Raw genomic sequence first — 21,103 nt, forward strand, 5'->3', positions numbered from 1 at the left:
ACCTGCCGATTGGGGACCGGGGTTTTGGCAGGATTCTATCGGGGCTCTTGAGGCCACAAAAGGTGCCATGTAGTATGAAAAGAGGGACCGATATGAGCTCATACTCGGGGCCGATCACCGTTGAAGATCGACGAGCATCGGGGGCTGCAGGAACACGATGGGCACAGTTACAGGAAAAACTCTGCAGAGAAGCGTCACGTGTGGTGCGACAGTGGGAAAAAAGAGCCATTGACACAAGATGGCCATGAACAAGTCAAAAGGAAGGTGAAGCAATCCCACGTTAGGAGAGCGGGTCTGCAGTCGCATCGCGGGGGAGCAGCGTCTCCACTGAATACCAGGCGCCGGGTTCTAGGCCTGTGAAGCAGAACTGGACCCATTTCCCTGGATGACTTTTCCGCTGCTCCAAATGTCCCAAATGTCCCAAATGTCCCAAATTAGTCCCAGAGTCGGTAGACTTCACAGCCAGGCAGCTCGTATTGGGTGGCGCTATCGAACGGACTCGCCGTGCATTGGGCCCGCACCAGAACATCCCCGGCGTACCATGGTCCGAACCCTTGAGACTTTTCTCGGCGTCCAAACTGCGATCGCTGATGGGAGCCATGGATCTGCTCTCCAAGCTTCGACTACGGCCTGACAGCTTTTGGATCCCCCTCCGGAAACTCAAACTGGGTGGGTATTTAGTATGCCCCTCTTCTCCCACTCCCTATCCCTTTCCCCTGCTGGCTCTGATCTTATGTTTCATGCTCTGACGTGAAGTGCATTACTCAATTATGGGATCTCCCGATCTAGATCAGGACATCTCGCCTATCCCCGGTCTCGGGAGGAGAATCAGGAGCGGTAAGGTCCTTGGATTGCCTTGGGTTGTTAAACAGAAAACTAATCTTCCCCTGTACAGAGCCTTCATTGCGGCTTCGCGCCGCAAAGACCGCAGCTTAGATGCTCGGCTGGAATCTGCCAATCGGGCCTCGATGCTTCACAAGAAGCGTACCGGCAAGGCCTTCCATATCACCAAGGACATTGTCGAGAAGGAAGCCATGTATGAAGAAGTCGACGAGCGATATCAAGAGAAACGAATTCGCATGTTGCAAGCCCAAAATATGCAGATCGAGGAGCAATTCCATCGCCATCTACTTGCTGCCTTTGCAGCCCGGGCCAACAGCTCGTCCGCCTCGTCAATTGCCAGTCGTCGCTCCAGCTTGGCCCCGCGCGCCTCCATCGATAGCGGCAACTCACGGAAGATGAGCTTGGACCTATCCAACTTGCGAACTCCGTTCCCACAAGGAATGGATACAGGCTCACTGAGTAGCCCGATGACCACAGCCACCGAGGCATATGTCATGTCCCCGACCGCCCATTTCGACCCCCACACCCAGTCCTACATGCAATGCATCGACGGCTCCGATGCCTCCTCGGCCTACTCAGGCATGATGACTTCCGCACCTACGGCACAAATCCCGGCGTATGTGACCCAGAGGCAGACCCCGGGACCCAACTGGGCGAACCAGATGACGCCGTCCTGGGCCATGCAACAGCAAATCCCTACCCCAAGCCAGACCCCCACCGATGCCTCCGCGGTGCACATGTGGCAGCAGCAGATGATGCAACAGGCGCAAATGCCGACGGACGCCGCAGCCGCCGTTCAGATGCGCCAGTTCAGAGATCGTATGGCTTCGGCGCCGGAACTTCCCGTGCAGCACATAGCTCCTCAGCCCGCTCCCGCCGCGTCCATTTCCGGTCCCAGTGGCGGCGGCCACTCGCGTGGAAAGTCGCAGCCCAGCAACAATATTCACCATTTGAATCTGCTCACGCAGGGTACTCATCTGGCGCAAATGGTACCCTCTGGCAATAGCTCACCCAAGGTCGAGACCTTTTCTGCCGAGACTCAGTCTACACCGGATTTCTGCCCTACCCCTAACACACCCCTTTCGCCAACTGCCATCGGAACTGTTCAGGCAGATCTCTCATATAAGCCTGAAGGTGACGGTCTCATGGTGTCCCATGAAGAACTGGATCCGGACTACAACGAGTTCAGCCAGTTTGCGTTGGGCTTAGGCAACTCGTCCCTGCAGGAGCGGGATTTTAACGGGTTTGACGATTTTGTTCACCTTGATGAATATGGCTCTGTATCCTGCTGATCCAGTGCTTCTTTGTGACTTTTTCGTTATTCATTCACCGTCCTCTTTTTTTTTTTCCAATTCTTGATTCCCTGGGGAAAGAATCTACCCCGTTTTTTTACTGTATATGATGCTTTGGCTTTGTACATTGCTCCCTGTACCATACCCTTTTTCCCCCTTCTCCCCCCGATTTATCTCGAACTTTCCTTAATCACTTACCGGCGGATTTGGATGACCAAAGGCGTTGCGGACGTGTATTTTTCTTCTTTTTTTTTCTTCTTTCTGATGGGACAAGAGTACAAGCCATGTACCATGGATCTCAACGCGCCCATGTTTGCTATGTACGTTTCCACAGTCACGAGAAGATGAAAATAACCAATCAAATACAAAATCAAAGCACAAAGCTACGGTCCATTCCAATAGCCCACTTCACTACTCAGTGCCTTAAGAAATACTTTTCGAGGACAGGATTTTCAGGTCCTCGCACAGTCCATCGTTGCATTCAGCCGCAAACAATTTCGCTTCCTAATCCGGCCCTTAAGTCTCCTCCCTTCGAGCTCCCCTCACCCAATCCAAAGCCCAGTCCCAGTCCCAGTCCCAGGTTTAGCTAGTCTACGGGCCGTGCTAGCTATAGCTGCAAGATGCAAAGAAGCTCTCGCTTACATCCGGTCCAGACTTACATAGCTCCTAGCTCCCAATCAATACCCACCTTGGGATCAAGCTCAACCCGGAACTCAAACTCGTGTCACACACGCGAAGGGCACGCACTAACCATGGAGGACCATACACTCAATGATAAAATAAGGCGAAAAGAAAAGACAAAAAAAAACGGAAAAGAACAGAAAAGAAAAGAAAAGAAAAGAGAAACATAGAGTCTTTCAAAACCCGCCGACCCCCTGACATCACAAACTCCACTGCGATGTGAGCTCAGAGGGCTAGAAACTGGATGGCAGGTTCCTTTTTTTCCTGTCCAGCTCGGCTAATCGACTTCTCTCAATGGTGGACTGGTCGCCTAAATCCCTCATATCAACCCCCTCCTCCCCTCCTCAATTATGGACGAATGTCTTCTGGGCGGGATTTCTCACCACCAGTCCTATTCAGCGACTGGGAGTTTAAATCCCCCGCTCGTATTCTATAACTTGGAAATCATCACTCTAGTGGAGAGAATTGGATGGCGCTAGAGGGTGAGGTCAGAGCTGCATACTGTTTCGGGGTGCCTTGCGGTTGGGAATGAGGCGTTCCCGAAATACTGGATCTGGGTCGGGTTTTGATTCGTGATCTGCAGGGAAGGTATGAAGTGGGGTTCGCTACCTTTCTAGACGCGTGATATCCCCGTTTTTTTTTTTTGTTGTTTTTCTAAAAAATAAAAATTCCTAGGCCCCTTTGGTCGATGTATGGTCTACTATCACAAGAAACTATTTTATGGGAATTCTTGGTTTATCTTTCTTCTAGGGAATATACAGAGCTGATTTCGGTTTCATTTCAGAAGTAAGCAAATCAGCACGATGCAATTTGCGGGGTTAAGGTTGCAGCATTCCGCACAGACCACCGTCCGGATCAGGACAAGTCGATCCACGGCACTAACGGTTCAACTTGAACTAATTCGGTCGATGCTTGGGAATTCTGTGGGACCTCGATCGGTTCCATGGTTTTGCTATTTTGTCATCGCGACCCCGTGCACGTTTGCAGCTTGTCCATTGGTGCCGTGCCATTGCCTGTCTTGGGTCCCCCATCCATTGAACTCGATCTTTGGGGGTGGGGGGGGGGGGGGTTTCTATGCTTAGATACGCTGGACCTTCCTAGATTGCTAGAGGACAAAGCTCTGGTCAATGGTGGGGATAGGGGGAAAATGGTGGCATGATAGGATAGTGTGAGGCGGGCCTGGAGCGGTCTTAGCAAATAAGCAGTTCTGCACGCTGCAGGTACTCCGTTACCATTGTTTTTCTTTCTCTAATTTGATTATTGATCCTGGTAGATGATCCCCAATGCTTGTTTCACCTACAGGCGTGACTATCTGAAGCCACAGACGGGGGTTTACCGATGGTCTCCATCAGCATGATGTAAATAGAAGTCATTGGGGGACCTAACGTCATGGTCAGTCCTGATTCAAGGAATTCAGACATACAATGCTCCCATCAAGGGTCCTCTCTCGCGATCCCCGGGGGAGGTCGATATTCCAAATCGAGAACTTGGCTATCGAGTGCAATCAGGCCAATCATAAAGCCCAGGCCAAGGGGGGGAGGAGATTCTGCTTGGTGGACTCCTTAGTAGGGCCATTCGACCTGGTTGCGGTGGAGATGCGAGGCTAGAGACCGGGCTAGATTGGTGGATCCAACACTGCTGATTGTGGCTTTCGGATATCTCAAGATGTTTCTCTGCTATTTCGCTGTGGCTGAAGTGTTGCTGTCCACTCAGGCAGAGGAATGGGGGTACTATCTGGTATATCCATCCTGCTTTGGTTTTTCGATTCGGTAATTATGCCTCCATTGGGGTATCGGGCCGAACTGTGGAAATCAACTCGTGATCATGGCGTGATCCCAAGAGACACAAGTCACGGTTTGCACGCTATCCCAGCTCTGATCGAACTCGCCTCACGCCGAGAGATAACAGCCAAAAAGAAATCAAGTGAGCCCCGAATACCTGATCCGGCGAAGTCCTTCCAGAGGACCTTGAATGGACGCCACTTGGAATTGTCCCTGTGTGTCCAAGGCCGGGTCAGGTGCGGAGGGTCATCTGCCTGACTTTAGGTTTGTCGGATTGAACCGTCCGAGCGAAGAACAACTGTGCGCCTTTTCCCATGGAAGAGGCAGGACAACGGCTGTGGGAAACAGAATCTAGTTTTCACGCGAAACGGGAAAAGAAAAAAAAAAAAAAACAGGTCACGCGGGGCGGCGGACAAGTAACAGGGTCGTGATTGGGGCGGGGAGAATACATTCACCCGGTTGAGTTCCAAGGTTGAGGAGCTATCGTGACAGGCGTCTCAAGATTGAAGGCATCTCCAAAGCCCGTTACGTCCGACATGATTGATGTTAGACTCTCGACCAACTGGATCACATCCGTGTCCCACTCCCGGCAGATGGCGGAGAACCCTCGGGAGATCTGATGCGCGCGAGATCGGTGGGTCGATCGGTGGAGCCCTGTCAAGCCACCGATCGTATGATGGTCAAACGTTGGGGGAATTCGCAACGTCCAAGAGAAAGGTGACAAATAGGAAACCCGGTACTACGGATGCAGCGTATTCACACACGGGGGGATCAACTCAGGAAATAAGTATCCGTCTGATTTGTAGTCCTGAGAATCGGCATCGCCGAAACTAATATATACCAAATGTCCTCCAGTCCAGAGCCTATGGACCAAAAAATAAAAATAAAAATAAAAATAAAACACCGAAATTATCAAAGCAACGCCGGGAAATCATGGCAATGAGGATGCGTGATACTGTGCAAGAAATGAGTGGGGCTGGCCTTCTATGCCGATGTATGGATTGTTGTTGGTGTTTGGTTTCGAACATCTCGCCTGTTGTCAGCTGCACAGCGACCATGTTGTGTGACGATGGCTTTACATGCCGCCTCGGCTGTATAGCTCGCGGCCAGCCTCGCCACTGCGGCGGAAGTTCATGCTTGAGGAGCTGCTGCGTCGTCGGCGTCGAGACTCGGCCGGGTCGGCAGGACTGAGCCCGGTGGCACGGGCATGCACATTGAGGATATCCGTCAAGCTAACGACACCGACGAGGCGTCCTGACAGCCGAGCACCGGGTAGAGAAGAGGCGGGGATGGAAGGAGCAAGAGGAGGGGCAACTCCGCTCGAGTGAGAGAACAGGCCATTGCCGGACAAAGGCTGGGTCGGTGTTGGAAGGTGCGGCGTAGCATGGTCAGCAAGCTGGATAGAGGTCGTAGGCTGAGAAAGAGGAGACGGTGGCGGAGACGCGACCGGGTTCGGTGTCGCAAAAGAAATGTGTGGAGTCGAGTGCGAAGGAGTTGGAGGTCCGGATGACGATGGGGATAGCGGATCAGTCACCCAGAGCCTGGCCCATGTCAGTAATTATCCTGAAGAAATGTAGTTATGATGCCCATCTTACCGGTGCGATCGGGTCGCGACGATCTTTGCCACAGTATGGGCTAGTGTGGAGGTCGGATGCACATGGAAAACGGGGAAGGAATCTTTGCCTTCGATCAAGCCGCGGGTGGACAAGATCACGGAGATGAAATGTGTGCAGGTATTTTGAAGAAGAGGCAATGATGAGGACCGAGTCAGGAGCTGGGCAGTAATTAGCGCGAGCATCTTGGGGGAGCTTGCGCCTGATATACCTTAACATCTGTAGTAGAGATATTCCCAATCACGTTCATGTGGTTATCCACAACAACAACTGAAGTGATCCCCTCGCTGTTCATAATCTGGAGCGCTTCGCTAAGAGGCTTGTCGCCACTGCCGATCTATATTAAACACCGGAACAATGTACAACTGGGGGACTGCCAAAACTCACTTGATAGATATCACACTCTGCGATCCGAGCTGCAGTGCACTCAGGGCTTGTGGATATAGCTCATCAATAATTGGGAAGCTACGTCCGTTTTCCCACAAGAACTTGACGAGTCGGAATTGACTGAAAGTGCCAACCACCTCGTTATCATGGGCATCTTTGGTCACAACCACGCGGTGAATCCCGCCGCCAAATGTCTCGACGGCGGCCATAACATTCGCTGTAGCTGGCATGGTTACCAATGGCTCCTTTTCCATACCCAACCCCTTGACATCTTTGAGGGGGATCTTTGTCCCCTCGCGAGCTTTCTTGGCAAGCTCATCATACGACGCGCGATGTTCCTCTGCTGGGACGGTCAATCCAGCAGCGAGAAGAAGGTAGGTGTTGAGATCGGAGTAATCAAATGTAGCAACAACGGATTTTTGCTCGGGAGACTCGCGAATTAGTAGTACCGGGACACCGGAGTCAATCAGTATCTGAAAAGGAAAGAAGATATTAGATCTCAATGCGCTAGCGCATGGATTCGGAGGCTCTCACAGTCGTTGCCTCTTCGATCCCTGTGTCTAATTCAACGAATTGTAAATCTTGCGGACTAACGAGTTCCCCAATAGAGATCTCTCGCCAGTCACGACCGACGAAAGCCGAGTCCACAGTCTTGGGAGGCGGGGGGTTATCGATCAAGCTTTGGAGAGCGGCCTGGTTCAGGGATGGTTGTCGACGAGTGCGAGGAGATCCTGGAGGACCGCGCAACGTCTCGCTCAGGCTCTGGCGGTGTGGAAGATTTGCTGGAGGCAGATGCGACGGACGGTGTTGGAGTGTGGACGGACGAGATTCTGTACTGCTTCTGGGTGAGGCGATTCCGGAGCCATCGTTGGGGTTTGCAGCAGAGTTGAGGGAAGTGTCAGAGTCTTTCCTTGGAAGGTGAGTATCCGACATTTCAATTAAGAACAGCTCTTAGGCTAAACTATGTAGAAGTAGAGAGGAGTCCAGGGAGCACTTGAGTATCAGGTGATGGCGCGGGGTTGAGCCTACCACCAATCAGCGATCGCGTGTTTCTTGACATCATATCGGCTTATGTCACTTTATGCCTCAGGCCGCACTTGGGAAGATTGGTGCAGCAAATTGCTGACAATGGCTGATATGTTGAATTATTATTAGATTCATTGTGACTTATCTCTCTTTTTCAAGAATAAGGTCTGCCGCTTTCTGCGTCACGGCGCTTAGCGATGCGTGGTGGTAAATAGTTGTTGTGACTACTGTGGGACTAGCCGATATATGTCACTGCTGGCATATGGTAGGTATACATTGAAAATTCATTTTAACTTGCAACAAGAAACTCAACCAAAATATCAGTCGATACGACGAGTGATTGTGAAACATATAATCGGTTGCGAATGATATGGAAGACCGACTAATGGTGTCCTGAAGAATGAGTTGAAAGCTCAAGACAACCCTATCGAGAGCCAGAACGCCAGAACGCCAGATAGAGCCCTCCGGTACAAGAACAGTAAATTAAGTTTCAATTTCGAGCACAGAGAACATTCTATCAGACCTATGAGGTCAGAGGATCATCACCTTGACTTCCTTTGGTATAACTTTGATATCAGATTACCGTCCATTCAAATCTCCCTGGGGCATAGATCGCTCCGACCCTATCACGTGACCCACATCAAAGGATTCCGTGCATAGTTCGCCAACCAAAAAATGCCATTGAGAAATTTCAATTGGCAAAAATGTTACAGGCCCGAGCCGCGGATCGAACGCGGGACCTCGCGCAGGAGTGCTTAGGTCGAACCCTAAGCGCGAATCATACCACTAGACCACCCGGGCTGTTGTGGAGACTTGGTCGAGTTTTTGGATTATGTTCATAGGCTTCAAATCTCCCATTAAGACGCGCGACTTCGGAGTTAAAAGGTACGCCCACCCCACTGAATGATAGTGAGGCATCGGGTGTCTTCACAAAGATATCGGTTTACGCGGATTGAATGAAGATTTTGCATTTATCCATTCCTTCTTCTCTGGAATACCATCGATATACAATTAGTTGAGCTGTAATGAAGCTAGAGAGCGAAGCCATTCCTGCTGTGCGTTACATGACTTGTGTACAAAAGAAGGAAAGCTATAGCCCTCAACATGTTAGAAGATTAGAAGCGAACTCCCAGGCTCCTTTACCAAGTCAACATATCAATCCACAAAGGCATAAGATATCCTCAGCCTACATATCAGATTCCCTCTCTTTAACACCAGACATAAGTGCATTGTATGCAATGCAGAATCGGTTTAGACAGATAGTCGTCTCTTCGCGTAATACTCTCTATTATTTGATCTCTCCATGAGTCTACTTACCGAATCATTTACCTCGAGAATTTCTTTTTATTCACTCATATATTCCCGTGATGACTGCATTCCACATGAAAATGTATACCAAGGCAAATACTGCATATGAGCTTCCAGAACTTCTGAATTCTTTCCGTGATAAGATCGGTGCCTGAAAGGTGTGACAGTGCGCCAGACGGAAACGTGCAATCTTTTTCGACAAGTGGTGGTTTCATACAAAACCTCAAGGACAGTATTCCACGCTGCTGTTCAGATCAAGAGAAGAGCTAAAGCTTGGCTATTGGCTGCCGACAAGAAAAGTAGTCAAGTTTGATACCACTTATGGTGTATCCACCTCCAACGTGGGTGGAGAAGACAATTAGTTCATGGGGGTATTTCTTCACAGAGGTGCAACAGGTCCATGGTCAGCGTAACCAGTATCGTGGAGAGCGAAAAAAAACATCAGAGTGAAATACGCGGCTTCAGGAGGAGGAAAAGGAGAAGAACGAGTAAGATGGTAGTTCAGGGTACTCACTGCATTGTCTCGAAAGACACACCGAGTAACCCGTTTCGAAATCATGTCCACTATCCCCAGTCTCCTCCTCACTCGTTCATCGTTACTCTTGTCAATTAACTCAATCCTCAAACCAAAATCCAAGCCCATCTGGTATGGATCCCATCTCTCTTCATTGCTTCGCGACAATGTACGTCCGGCTCCTGAAACCTCAGGGCCTCAGGAATTGCTTTGCGTAGCCCTACACCCCTTGTTTCAGCGATCCAGCAGATTGTACAGCTTCAAAGAACTTTGCGTCCGCTACTGCGCCTTCATCTGCGACGCTCTCCGTTCACTGTAATAGACTGAGGCCAGAGGCTACCTTATCAACACCAATGTATCTTCATATCGAATTTGAGCCGGCGCCAATCCTTCAATGTGAATGTCAACCACATTTGCGAGACGATTGAAGAAGACCAAGAATCTATCAAAACCGTCCTTGATGAGGTGATCATGGTCGTATGATTAGTTTCATAATCATTCTATCTCACTTGAGCTAAAGTGGAATATACCTAGGGTCCAGGAGATGATGATGAGACTTCCTAAAATCCTGAGAAACGAAATAGGTTCCAGACCAACATCGTCCTTGATGTGCTGAATAGAGCCTTGAAGAGGTGTGCGGAGGGAAAAAACATGGCAAAGGTTCTATCAATATCAAGAGCACGCTGGCCAATAATTATCATCATTTTGCTTTGCATAGGGCCCTTGCCTTCAGTATATATGTCTGTGTAGACTCCAAGCAACATGTACCTGCGGAAATCAGGCATGAACGCCTTCACAGGGGTATATAAATCATCTCCATGTTCAGGCGATAAGACTCAAAAGACGGAAAGAGCGAACCCACATGGCCCCACATCCCACATGGAGAAGGTTAAGCTTTATAGTCTTCGCGAACCTCGATGTCTATCCTTTTTGCATCAATTTTTACCGTCATAATGGCCCAAGAAACAGTCCGTCCCGCCTTCGCCGGCCGCGAGCGCCCTCTCCTCTCCTACGGTATCGCCTTTCCCGCTGCCGCCGCCCGCCATGTTACCGAGACATTCAACGCTTCGCGCGTCTACGTGATTTGCTCGGGATCCCTGGCCCGCAACACCGACTCACTTGACCGTTTGACGAGTGCGATGGGGTCTGACAAGATAGTCGGTCGCCGAATTGGCATGCAGAGCCACACACTGTGGTCCGAGGTCCTAGAGATCGTCGAGGAGGCCCGCAACGTGCAGGCCGATCTGCTATTGACGCTGGGAGCGGGCAGTTTGACCGATGGGGCGAAGATTATTGCACTGGTACCAACTCTACAGTTCAAGGCACTTCATGTGCTGTTCATTGACACTATATAGGCTCTCGCAAACGATGTCCGGACTCCAGACGATCTTGAGACCCTTGCCCAAGGGCCCAACAAGCGCGCAGAGATCAAAGCACCCACTGTACCCATCATTTCGGTCCCGACTTCTCTTTCTGCCGGCGAGTACTCCAACTTTGCGGGTGGTACTGAGGACCGCTCTCGCCGCAAGTACAGCTTCCAGGCACCTTTGCGGGGTCCCGAGTTGATCATTCTCGACCCGGAGTTGGCAGAGTCTACGCCCGACCACATATGGCTCAGCACAGGCGTGCGCGCTGTTGACCACTGTGTCGAGACACTGTGCGCTATTGTCGGCACAACACCAGAGTCAGACAGACTCGCACAGAACGCGCTAGGTTTGCTGGTTCCTGGTCTATTGAACTGTAAGAAGAACCGTGCAGATCGCGACGCACACTTGCAATGTCAATTGGGGTCAGTGGACGCGATGGCAGCTTGCACGAGTGGTTCCGTGGAATTGGGAGCTAGTCATGGAATTGGACATCAAGTATGTGCATTTCATATTCATCATTTATCTTTAAGCTAATTGACCTCTGCAGCTTGGTCCCTTGGGTGTCGGACATGGCGAAACAAGCTGCATACTCCTGCCCGCCGTATGCAAATTTAACGCCAAATACAACTCCAACCGCGATCGCCAAGCGCGTGTACGCGAGTTCCTCATACAAGACCCGGTGGTCTCAGAGGTTCTACGCGCCCGCAATGTTAACAGCGAGACCGCAGACTTGGGCGACATCCTCGATGCCGTCATCCGCGAAATCGGTATGCCTCGGTCTTTGAGTGACGTCAAGGTGGGCCGCGACAAGCTGGACGCGTTGGCTGCGCACAGTTTGCATGACCGGTGGTGTCAGACCAATCCTGTCCCGCTCAAGGAGAAGGAGCAGGTATTAGAGATCCTGGAGATGGTGGTATAAGGAAGCAATTTCAGGGAGAATCAGATAGACTCATCTTTGTAGCGCGATTGCTAAGCAGCCCCGCATCGCACCCCCACGTCTGTCTACATCTCCGAAGCGTTCGGCTTCGGATGCTACTTTTCTTCTACATTCACACCAAATAAAACATAATACAATGCCTCCTCAGAATATCTTAATCTTCGGCGCCACCGGCCAAATTGGCTCGTTCATCCTGACTGCTGTCCTCTCCGCGCGATCTCAATTCGGCCGGGTTGCCATCTTTACTTCCCCACACACGGCTAAGACCAAAGCTGCGGACCTGGAAATACTGAAGAAGCAGAATGTCGAGGTAATTGTTGGCGATATTACCGATGAGAATGCCATCAACTCCGCCTATGAAGGTAAAAAAAAAGAAATCTATTCCACAATCTTTCAGTTACACATAACTAAACACCTTCAGGCATTGATACCGTCATCTCAGCTCTCGGCCGTAATGCTCTCGCTGAACAGATTCCATTGATCCGCCTAGCTGCAGCCAGCCCCAGTGTGAAATGGTTCCTGCCCTCAGAATACGGTACTGACATCGCCTACGGTCCATCATCTGCAAAGGAGAAGCCTCACCAGCAGAAGCTCAAGGTGCGAGCTGTGCTCGAGAAGGAGATTTCGCGCGCAGATTTGGATTACTCATATGTCGTGACCGGACCGTTCGCAGAGATGTACTTGCATTTTGTGCCTGGTATGGAGGAAGCCGGAGGATGGGATGTGAAGGCCCGGAAGGCTGTTTTGTTAGGAGCGACAGGCAATGAGAGAGTCAGTTTGACGACGATGAAGGAGTGAGTTGTCCTATTCTGAGAATTCCGAAGAAAAGGAACGACTTGGCTGATCATAAAATAAATAGCGTGGGAACCCTTGTCCTGGCTACTCTTCTCCATGCCACCCCGGAGTCTCGGAACCGCCCTCTCTGTGTCAACTCTTTCACAACCACCCCGGCTGAGATCCAGGCTGAATTTGAACGCCAGACAACTGGAAAGCCTTGGGATGATGTCTCGCGTACATCTGTGGAACGGCTACGTGAGTTGGAAACTGCGGCCTGGGAAGGTGGGAACCCAGCTGCAACAGTGTTCACGCTGCGCCGTATCTGGACGGAGGGAGGCACATTGTATGACCAGCGTGCCAATGGCCTGATCGGAGAACCGAAAATGACGACCCTACAGGAGGTGGTTGCGAATGAGATCAAACGTGTTGATTCCCTGTAGATAGGTCGATTACAACCTCTTCTTACTCGTTGACAAAAATTTGTACGTAGATATTGGAACTTGAAATTAACGAAACGTTTCTGGTCTTCACTAGCATCGGATTCACATGAGGCCAAGGGGAATGATAACGAAAAAAAAAGGGAAATAGATAATCCGATCAAGGGAAATGTGGCTATGGAACATTCTACTGGAAGAATTTGCGCACTCGCTCCTGACTGTCTGGGTTGACGCCAGCCAGGATCTGCTCTCCGTTCAAGCCGGTGGCTGCCACCAACCGCTTAGTTGACTCGGCGACCCGCACGGCGGTTTGTCCTTGCAAAGTCCCAGCCTCAAGGGCCTGAACAATGAAGCCAAAGACACGGTCGGCCTTGCTGAAGATGACGGGGTTTTGTCTGGAATGGGTCAGTATTAACGTGGAGAAAATGGACGCAAGGGAAACTTACTGGTCAATCAGCTGTGCAATAAAGGAGTAGGCGTAAGGAGCGGCCTCCTCGTCGTAGGTGATGGGGAGAGTCTCGATCCAAGTAGCGACAATTTCTTGGGGGTTCTCGACCTTGGAAGGGTTATAGTGCAGGATCTTAGCAATACTAGCAGAGGCGTTCTCGGTAGCGAAGACGTGCTCTTCGCTACGGGCTTGAGGAATTTGGGTGACCTGGAACAGGCTGGGGATACTGGCAGCAACGAAGTCACTCCATGCGGCACCGCCCTTTTGCGCGGCCACACCGACACCGTAGGCGGCGGCCTGGCGGTTGGCGGCATTCTGATCCTGGAGACCAGCAGCCAGAGGCTGCATGATGTGGTCCTTGTAGGTCCATGACTGCTCACCGCAGAACTCGAGGACATCGTCCATGATGCACAGAGCCCATTGACGCTGGGTGGGGTCCTGGCTTGTGATGAAGTTGTCGTAGAATTGTATCAACTGCTGCCAGGCAACCAAGAATGAAGTACCCTGATTCTTGAAGATTGTGTGGAAGGCCTTGTTCATGTCGCTGAGCAAGTTCTGGTCATCCTCGACGGCGTACTCGTAATCAAGGTTCTCCTCATCGCCCTCCTCCAGCTCAGCCTGCTCCTCCAACCGCTGCTTCACGCGCATTTGATAGTCCTCCAAGGTTGACTTAGCCGAGTCGATGAAGGCCTGCATGTGCTGGGGGGTGAGGCTGTTGCGGCCGACGACCTCGACGGACTCGTAGAAGCATTGGTACATCTCGGCCAGAGTATCCACGGTGGGCTCGGCACTCAAGACCTCAATAATCTTTTCGGCAACCTTGTTCCACATCTCAGCGAAGCCGGGTGACTGGTCGCCATGGGCCTTCTTGTAGGAGTTCAGCAGCTGCGGGATCAACTTGGCGGCGGAAACGCGGACGGGGTCGTGGAAGAAGAATGCAAGACCGGGAACGGCAATCTTCTCCATGGTCTCCAACACGTAAGGCTCGAAGGCAGCCTCAAGAATCTGGGCGTAAATGGTGATCAATTCAATAGCGGTGTTCTTGTCCTCCAAAGCGCTGGTCTTGATGCCAATGACTTTGCCCTTTAGGGGAACCAATTCCCAGCCCTCATCCTGCTCAACTTGCTCAATCTGGTCCTCATCGTCTAGAAGCTGAATGTCAGCCTTAGCGGCAGCCACAGTCAGCAGAGGAGGCATGACACCGGGCAAGTACGGCACGAAATCACGGCCCAGAACACGGCACATGCGGCCCCAACAGTGAAGAAGATACTGTGATTGAGGGTCGTCCGCATCAGTGATGTTCTGTTGGATATTGCCCAAAATCTGGACAAGGTTGAGGGCATCTTGGCCCATCTTCTCCTTGCCAACAGCGAGGGCGATCAGTGTGGCACACTCCATAGCCTTGGCACGCAACAGACGGTACTCCTTACCCTGCTCCTCCTTCAGAACGTTAATAAGAAGCGGCATCAGGGTGTCGTAGTATTGCCCGAAAGCGGTCTCGGCGGAATCGGCGATAGTAGCAATGGTGGAGAGAGCCTGCTCCTGCAGGTAGCGCTTGGGGCTGCGCAAAAGGTCCAGAAGGCGACTCAACAGGTCGCCAAGATAAGGCTCGAGAATGCTGCGCTCAGCCTCCTCGCAGAAGTTGACCAGAGCTGCAGCGGCGTGGGACTGCACACGGGGTTCGTTGTTGCTCAGAACGGGAATGATGTTGTTTAGCACGATGGCGTGGTACTTCTCCTGCATGGTTCCAGCAAAATCGGTACTCATCTGACCGAGAGCATTGCAACCGGCGTAACGCACACGAGGGTGGGCATCAGTGAGAGCGGGAACGACCAGGGCAAGGACCTGGTCGAGCTCTCCAACCATCAAATCACGGCAGCCCTCAGAGATGGCGGAGATGGCCATCAGAGCAGCGTGGCGGTCACGCCAGGCAGTAGAAGACATCATGCGGGGGATCCAAGAGAAGGCGGGCTGAAGGATGGCTTGGCCACCCAACTTGTTGGCCAGACGGTCCATACATTGCTCACCCGCAATGTGGTTGAGATCGCTCTCTTCGGGCTCGAGATCCTCGGAGGCATTCCACTCCTCAGCATCGTCGTCATCAGCACCAACATCAGTCATAAGACTGAGGCACTGAGTGACCATCTCTTGGGCAAAGTCAGTCTCTTTCTTGCACATGTTAGGTGCGTAGTCGGCAAAAGTGGCCATCAATTCCAAGGCGTTCTGGCGAACCTGGTCGCTGAGCTCCTTGTCCGCAATGACACTGATGCTGAACTTGACCAAATCATTGAATGAGCCCTTGAACATCTTCGGGCTGATTTCTGCGAGCTCGATCAGGGCAAGGAATGCCGAAGACAGCTCGTCGCTTTCGCTAGAGTCCTTAAGGGGTGGAAGGATGTTGAGAAGGAATGGCACGAGCGAGAAGAACTTCTGCTGAGACTTCTTGGGAATGGAACGGAACATGGCGGCGAAAGCTTCCATAGCGGCAATGCGCACCTAGAAGAAGTCAGCAAGAATGGACCAGTGAGAGAGCAGATTGAACTCCAGATTTACATACGGCGATGTTCTCATCTTCGAAGCCCTTGGTGAAGACACTCAGGACAGCATCCTCGTGCTGCTTCTCAATAACTCCGGGTGTTGTAGTGAAGACCCGGAAAGCGGTCTCGCGCAGACCAGACTCGGGCGATTGGCTGGCCTGGAAGAGTATTCCGAGGAGCTCTGGCCATTGATCGCCTAAAGACCAAATTATTAGCACCAATTCCAATATGAGTCCCGAGATGACGTGCCGTTATCGGTATATTGGCGAGCGACCTCTGCTACTGCGTCACCAATCTTCTTGCGCACATCGGTGACCGACTCGGAGGTAAGACAGGTCACCAGCTTTTCGCGAATGGCCACGCGCTGCTCGTTGGGCAGGGTCAAGAAGACCTCCTTGGCCTCTCCAGTAGCGGGGTCCTTGCGGGTCTTGGTTGCGATTCTTCGGAAAAGTACGGCGGCGAATGCACGCGTCTGTTTTCGTTGTAAAAGTCTCAGCATCAAGCTCTTTCACGATGAGAGGAAGCTTTTTTTGAAAGCACATAGGTACGAGCGATGCGGGCACGGCTCTTCAGCCCCTAGAGTAAGAGTTGACTCACTAATGTGTCTTCGGCACCACCTATCTGCTCAGCCAGTCCCATCAAGAGGATATCGGGCTTGTTCTGGACCCATTCATTGTTCAGCTGATCTTCAGCCTGCGAACGCACGGCATTGTTGGGGGTCCCAAGGGCGCGCAACAGCTGTGACAGCTGTGCGTGGACCTCGGGTGGTAGGAGGGACATAATGGATGTGTTTTCCCCAAGATCCAAATATCAGAAAGAACCCAGTTTGTTCGAACCCGGGTGGTACAATAACTCGGTGGGGGTTGGAGGGGTGGAAGGAAGGAGGAGTTTTGTTTTTGGTGGGGCGGGGAGAAAGGGAAAAAAAGATTGATGATTGATGATTAGGGGAATTGATATGCGATAGCGCCCACGATCTTCACTTTGCCCGGGTTTTGGTTCTGAAGAAACAACCTCGGCGAAGGTGCCCCAAATCTACTCAATTTTCTACTCTCATCGGTTTAAACTGGGTGAGCCTAGCTACTCGGCGCCGGGGCCAGCCACACACACGGCCCAGCGGGCCCTAGGGGATCGAAGACCGACCACATATGTAACCTGATTAAGGTGTGATGCTTTTTGACGTTTCACAACAGCTGAAATAAAGAAAAAAAATGTATTTGCATCGAAGGCTAAACTAAGGCCGCAACTGATCATTACTAGAACAGCGGTATCTGAAAGCGACTCGGAATATCGATAATTAGAAAAGGGGTATGCACTCCTCAAAACAAGACAGTGGCCAAAATGCGGACGAGGGAGGGAGGTATGTCTATGGGCGAATTTTATGTTTAACGACCGCTAGGCCGGCTGAGAATGAACACACCAACAATAACGGCAGCGAGGGTAACAATCGCTCCAGGGAGAAGCAGGTCATTGGGCACCCCGTTGATGAGCTGCTCCTCGGACGGGCGAGAGGGGAAGGCCCGGGGTTTGTTCAGCAGGGGCTCTTCGGGAATTGACTCGGGGATGGGGCTGCTGTGTTCCTCGATGATGGGAGTTGCGGGCTTGACTGGCTGCGGCTCAAGGGTGGCGGGAATAGGAGGCTGGGTAGGGTCGTGAACAAAGAGATCAACCTTGTCACGATGGGTGCGGCGGGCGAGATTAATCGCATCGACCATGTCTTGGTCGGTGGTAATGGAAACAGTGTCGCCCTCGTTGTCCATGTAGCTGAGAGCGTAGCCAGTGTTGCTGAGACGGCCCTCCTCAACAATGGCTCCACCACCAACAGCCTCGAGCTCTGCACCGAGCTTGGCAGTGACCTGCGAGACAAGATCGGTTACACCCGCGGCAGTCAATACGTTCACTCGGTGCACACGACCACTGGGAGCCTTGAACTTGAAGGGGAATGGAGCGTCCTCCGCCGGGGACTGGTGGTGCTGCGAGGCAACTTCAGAGTGCTCCTCGCCGCCGTGGTGCGAGGCGGAGTCGTTGGGAAGAACGCTGTTATCGTAGCCTGACCGGGCGATATCAGGGCTCATGACGGAGCGGTGGGGTGTATGCGGCTGTTGGCTGTGGCCGCCAGAAACCATCGAGTCGGACTCATTGTCCATGGAGAGCCAGAACTTGTTCCAAGCGGGACCTTCATCATCATGGGTTTGCATGGTATTGATCTATATCTTGAGTTAGAGAACGTCCCCAAAGGACAAGGAGTCGACCTTGCTTACCTGCTCCAGGGTGGCATAGGTGAGCTTCAACACATCCACCATGCCAACAATTTCACCGCCCTCGTTCATGACGGGGAGGTTGAGATAGTGACCATCTGATGTCGAGTCAGCGATCAAGACTGTTAAAACGATATTTTGCGAACAACTAACCATGCATCTTCCGCAGAGCAGCCTGAATGCTCATGTCGGACGGGGCGAAATCAGGGTGGGGAGTCATAACACGGACAACGCTACAAGTGGCTGGGTCGAGACCAGGGGCAATAACACGAAGAACGATGTCCTTGCTGGTAAAGATACCAGTGATGGAGCCTTGGTCCTGCACCAGCAAAGCTGTGGTGTGGTTCTCCTTCATCATGGCGGCGGCCTCCTTGACAGAAGTACGGACCGACACGGTCACGGGCGGCATACCGTCGAGGACGGTCTCGAGGGTGGGACCGGACATCTTGGATCGCAGCGCCTCGACATACTGGATGACTTGCTGGGGCTGACTGGAGCCAAGTTCCGTCTGGACACCCTCCAAAGCATCGTACAGCTTGCGAGAGGAGCTGTAGGCACGCTCCAGCTTCTCCATAGCATCGTAGAAGCACTTGGTGATATCCAAAACACCGGAGATGTCCTGGTTCTCGTCCATGACCGGAAGGTGTCTGAAGCCCTTTCGGACCATCAGGTCGAGCGCATCAGTAGCGCTGGTATCGGTGCGCGCACAAAGAGGGTTCTTGGTCATAATCTCGTTGACCGAAACCTCGCGGGCCTTCAAGCCCAAACCGACAACACGGAATGCCAGATCCTTTGCGGTGAAGATACCAGCGATACGGTCATCGTCATCGGTAACCAACACGCAGTCCTCTCGCTTGGCGGCCATCAACTGCGCTGCCTCGGCGATGCTCATGGAAGGCTTGATTTGAAGAGCCTGGCTGGGTTTCAGGGCGAGGACGGTGCCCGGAGGGGCCTTGCGGGAGCCTCTCGCCTTGCTCGGGTTCTGCCTCTTTTTGTTGAGGTCGGCCTCCATCTTGCGGCGAATAGCCTGTAAAAATAGGGTGTGTTAGCCGGCAAGCCCAATAGAGGACAAGTCGAAGAGAAACATGTGCTGCTCGAGGTAGCTCATGGCATCACGCACCTCATCACGCTTCGACTGGTTCTGTCTCTGTCTGCTGCTGGCGGCGCTCATGGTGCCGGTTCCGACGTCGCTGGACGGGGTGTGGGTAGAGTTGTTGGTGAGGGAAGATTCTGGACGGTCGGGACGGGGTCGAGGGATGTGAGACGCGGCACCGGGGGACTCGAAAGTCGGGCAGCCCTCGTCTCCCGATAGTCTTATTGGGCGTTCCCCTAAAAGTCCCTGTATGCGACATATTATGGAGGGGAATGTCTCAATAGAGTGGAGAGTAAAGGGAGAAGAGCAAACAAGAATGAGACCTGGTATGGAGAAATTGGAACAAAAAAGCAGCAAGGGAGTTCACCAGCCAAAGGAGGAAAAAAGGGTAGTCGACTGACGATCCGGACAGGGGTGTTTCTCGGTCCCGGATGAGCGTAAACACGCGCTTATGTCATCCAATGATTCTCGCGGTTCCATCCGGGCGCTAGTCTCGATTGGGACAAGGGAGCCCGTGTCGTATCACGTGAGATTCATCGTCATGATTGCCTGAATATACAGGCAGTAAGGCACGAGGAAAAGTCCCGTGGGTCTCGCTTAAGGGCTTAGGGCTTCCCACAACACAACGACCCCCATCCATTCCCGAAGTGTCTTTGAGTGAGCGAGCTTCGACAACCCACCCCGACAAATCACCCGTACGTTACCCTCCCCCTATTCTTCATTGAAACGCTCGAACGAATCTCTGACCTTGCACAGAATAATCCGTCAAAATGGTCAAGAAGAGGGCATCCAAGTAAGATCGTTTCCTCCCACAAATTCGCGACATAGGTTCCCATTCGACATGAACTCCGCAATGACGACGAAAGCCATGAAATGCTCACACGAAACACGCACAACCGACCCAGAAAAGCGAAGCGCATTGCGGAACATGAGAGAATGGGGACTGGAGATCGAATATTGTTCGAAGATGGAATTTGAGGCTGATTGATTCTTTAGCGGTCGCAACAAGAACGGCCGCGGCCACGTTAAGCCCGTGCGCTGCTCCAACTGCGCCCGTTGCACTCCCAAGGACAAGGCTATCAAGCGTTTCACCATCCGCAACATGGTTGAGTCCGCTGCCATCCGTACGTGACCCGTTACACCCACCCACAAACTCGCACCAGAACCAAGGAGGAACCGTGGAAGTACGACCGGGAAAATTTATCTCTACGCACTGAAACGGAACCGAGATGGAAAATCCTCGAGAAACACGTCATCAATCTCGAAGAGCAGCGAACTAACATCCCCGGCTCCCAGGTGATATCTCCGATGCCTCCGTCTTCGCCGAGTACGCCGTTCCCAAGATGTACCTGAAGCTTCAGTACTGCGTCTCGTGCGCCATTCACGGCAAGATCGTCCGGTACGCACCTATCGCCCATCATTCATAATCCCGACCAGAACACTAATTTCTTTGTAGTGTCCGCTCCCGCGAGGGCCGCCGCAACCGCGCTCCCCCTCCCCGTATCCGCTACAACAAGGACGGCAAGAAGCTGACCCCTCCCCAGGCTGGCAAGGCCAACTAAGGGAGAGGAACAGTCGTGACGGACAAAATAAAATTGAACTAGTCTGAAATGAATTCTTTTATTTTGTTTACCTTTCTTCGGTGTTCTTGACGGATCAATGAGACGGGTCAGCCGACAATGGCCCTGCAACGAACGAAAATGGGCACCAGTTGTTCGGCATTTGATGTGGGTGACATGGAAATGATGGGCGTCCAGGAGATCTTCTTGTTCTATCCGTCTTTCTGATGTTCCAGTTTCGAAGCGCC

The 21,103-nt window shown here is 52.1% G+C and overlaps 7 protein-coding genes across 7 annotated transcripts; 4 read left to right on the top strand and 3 right to left on the bottom strand.

Moving 5' to 3' along the window:
- Positions 1 to 770: 770 nt before the first annotated feature.
- On the top strand, positions 771 to 2,135 carry N7477_003307 (uncharacterized protein; the record flags this gene model as incomplete). The annotated part of the gene is made up of 1 exon (XM_056964970.1): positions 771 to 2,135. The coding sequence occupies one exon, from the start codon at positions 771 to 773 to the stop codon at positions 2,133 to 2,135; it is 1,365 nt and encodes a 454-aa protein (XP_056824923.1).
- Positions 2,136 to 5,672: 3,537 nt separating this feature from the next.
- N7477_003308 (CBS domain-containing protein) lies at positions 5,673 to 7,530 on the bottom strand (the record flags this gene model as incomplete). Its single annotated transcript, XM_056964971.1, has 5 exons — positions 5,673 to 6,138; positions 6,193 to 6,371; positions 6,422 to 6,539; positions 6,598 to 7,070; positions 7,132 to 7,530. The coding sequence occupies 5 exons, from the start codon at positions 7,528 to 7,530 to the stop codon at positions 5,673 to 5,675; spliced, it is 1,635 nt and encodes a 544-aa protein (XP_056824924.1).
- A 2,868-nt stretch (positions 7,531 to 10,398) lies between these two features.
- On the top strand, positions 10,399 to 11,731 carry N7477_003309 (iron-containing alcohol dehydrogenase; the record flags this gene model as incomplete). Its single annotated transcript, XM_056964972.1, has 3 exons — positions 10,399 to 10,746; positions 10,801 to 11,307; positions 11,360 to 11,731. 3 exons carry the CDS (start codon positions 10,399 to 10,401, stop codon positions 11,729 to 11,731), a joined length of 1,227 nt encoding a protein of 408 aa, XP_056824925.1.
- Positions 11,732 to 11,885: 154 nt separating this feature from the next.
- Positions 11,886 to 12,966, top strand: N7477_003310 (uncharacterized protein; the record flags this gene model as incomplete). The annotated part of the gene is made up of 3 exons (XM_056964973.1): positions 11,886 to 12,111; positions 12,171 to 12,543; positions 12,609 to 12,966. 3 exons carry the CDS (start codon positions 11,886 to 11,888, stop codon positions 12,964 to 12,966), a joined length of 957 nt encoding a protein of 318 aa, XP_056824926.1.
- A 184-nt stretch (positions 12,967 to 13,150) lies between these two features.
- Positions 13,151 to 16,728, bottom strand: N7477_003311 (nuclear import receptor PSE1; the record flags this gene model as incomplete). The annotated part of the gene is made up of 5 exons (XM_056964974.1): positions 13,151 to 13,358; positions 13,410 to 15,907; positions 15,969 to 16,144; positions 16,198 to 16,420; positions 16,546 to 16,728. The coding sequence occupies 5 exons, from the start codon at positions 16,726 to 16,728 to the stop codon at positions 13,151 to 13,153; spliced, it is 3,288 nt and encodes a 1,095-aa protein (XP_056824927.1).
- A 602-nt stretch (positions 16,729 to 17,330) lies between these two features.
- On the bottom strand, positions 17,331 to 19,617 carry N7477_003312 (CBS and PB1 domain protein; the record flags this gene model as incomplete). The annotated part of the gene is made up of 4 exons (XM_056964975.1): positions 17,331 to 18,152; positions 18,207 to 18,301; positions 18,357 to 19,230; positions 19,324 to 19,617. Coding segments are annotated over 4 exons (2,085 nt in total), but the record flags the coding sequence as incomplete, so codon positions are not given.
- A 449-nt stretch (positions 19,618 to 20,066) lies between these two features.
- N7477_003313 (40S ribosomal protein eS26) lies at positions 20,067 to 20,858 on the top strand (the record flags this gene model as incomplete). Its single annotated transcript, XM_056964976.1, has 4 exons — positions 20,067 to 20,089; positions 20,293 to 20,420; positions 20,593 to 20,695; positions 20,753 to 20,858. The coding sequence occupies 4 exons, from the start codon at positions 20,067 to 20,069 to the stop codon at positions 20,856 to 20,858; spliced, it is 360 nt and encodes a 119-aa protein (XP_056824929.1).
- Positions 20,859 to 21,103: the final 245 nt, after the last annotated feature.

Source organism: Penicillium maclennaniae (genome assembly GCF_028827695.1).
Source record: "Penicillium maclennaniae strain IBT 15551 chromosome Unknown utg000003l:1.0-5670915.0:1.0-5674809.0, whole genome shotgun sequence".
In the NCBI taxonomy this organism is placed as follows: Eukaryota; Fungi; Ascomycota; class Eurotiomycetes; order Eurotiales; family Aspergillaceae; genus Penicillium; species Penicillium maclennaniae.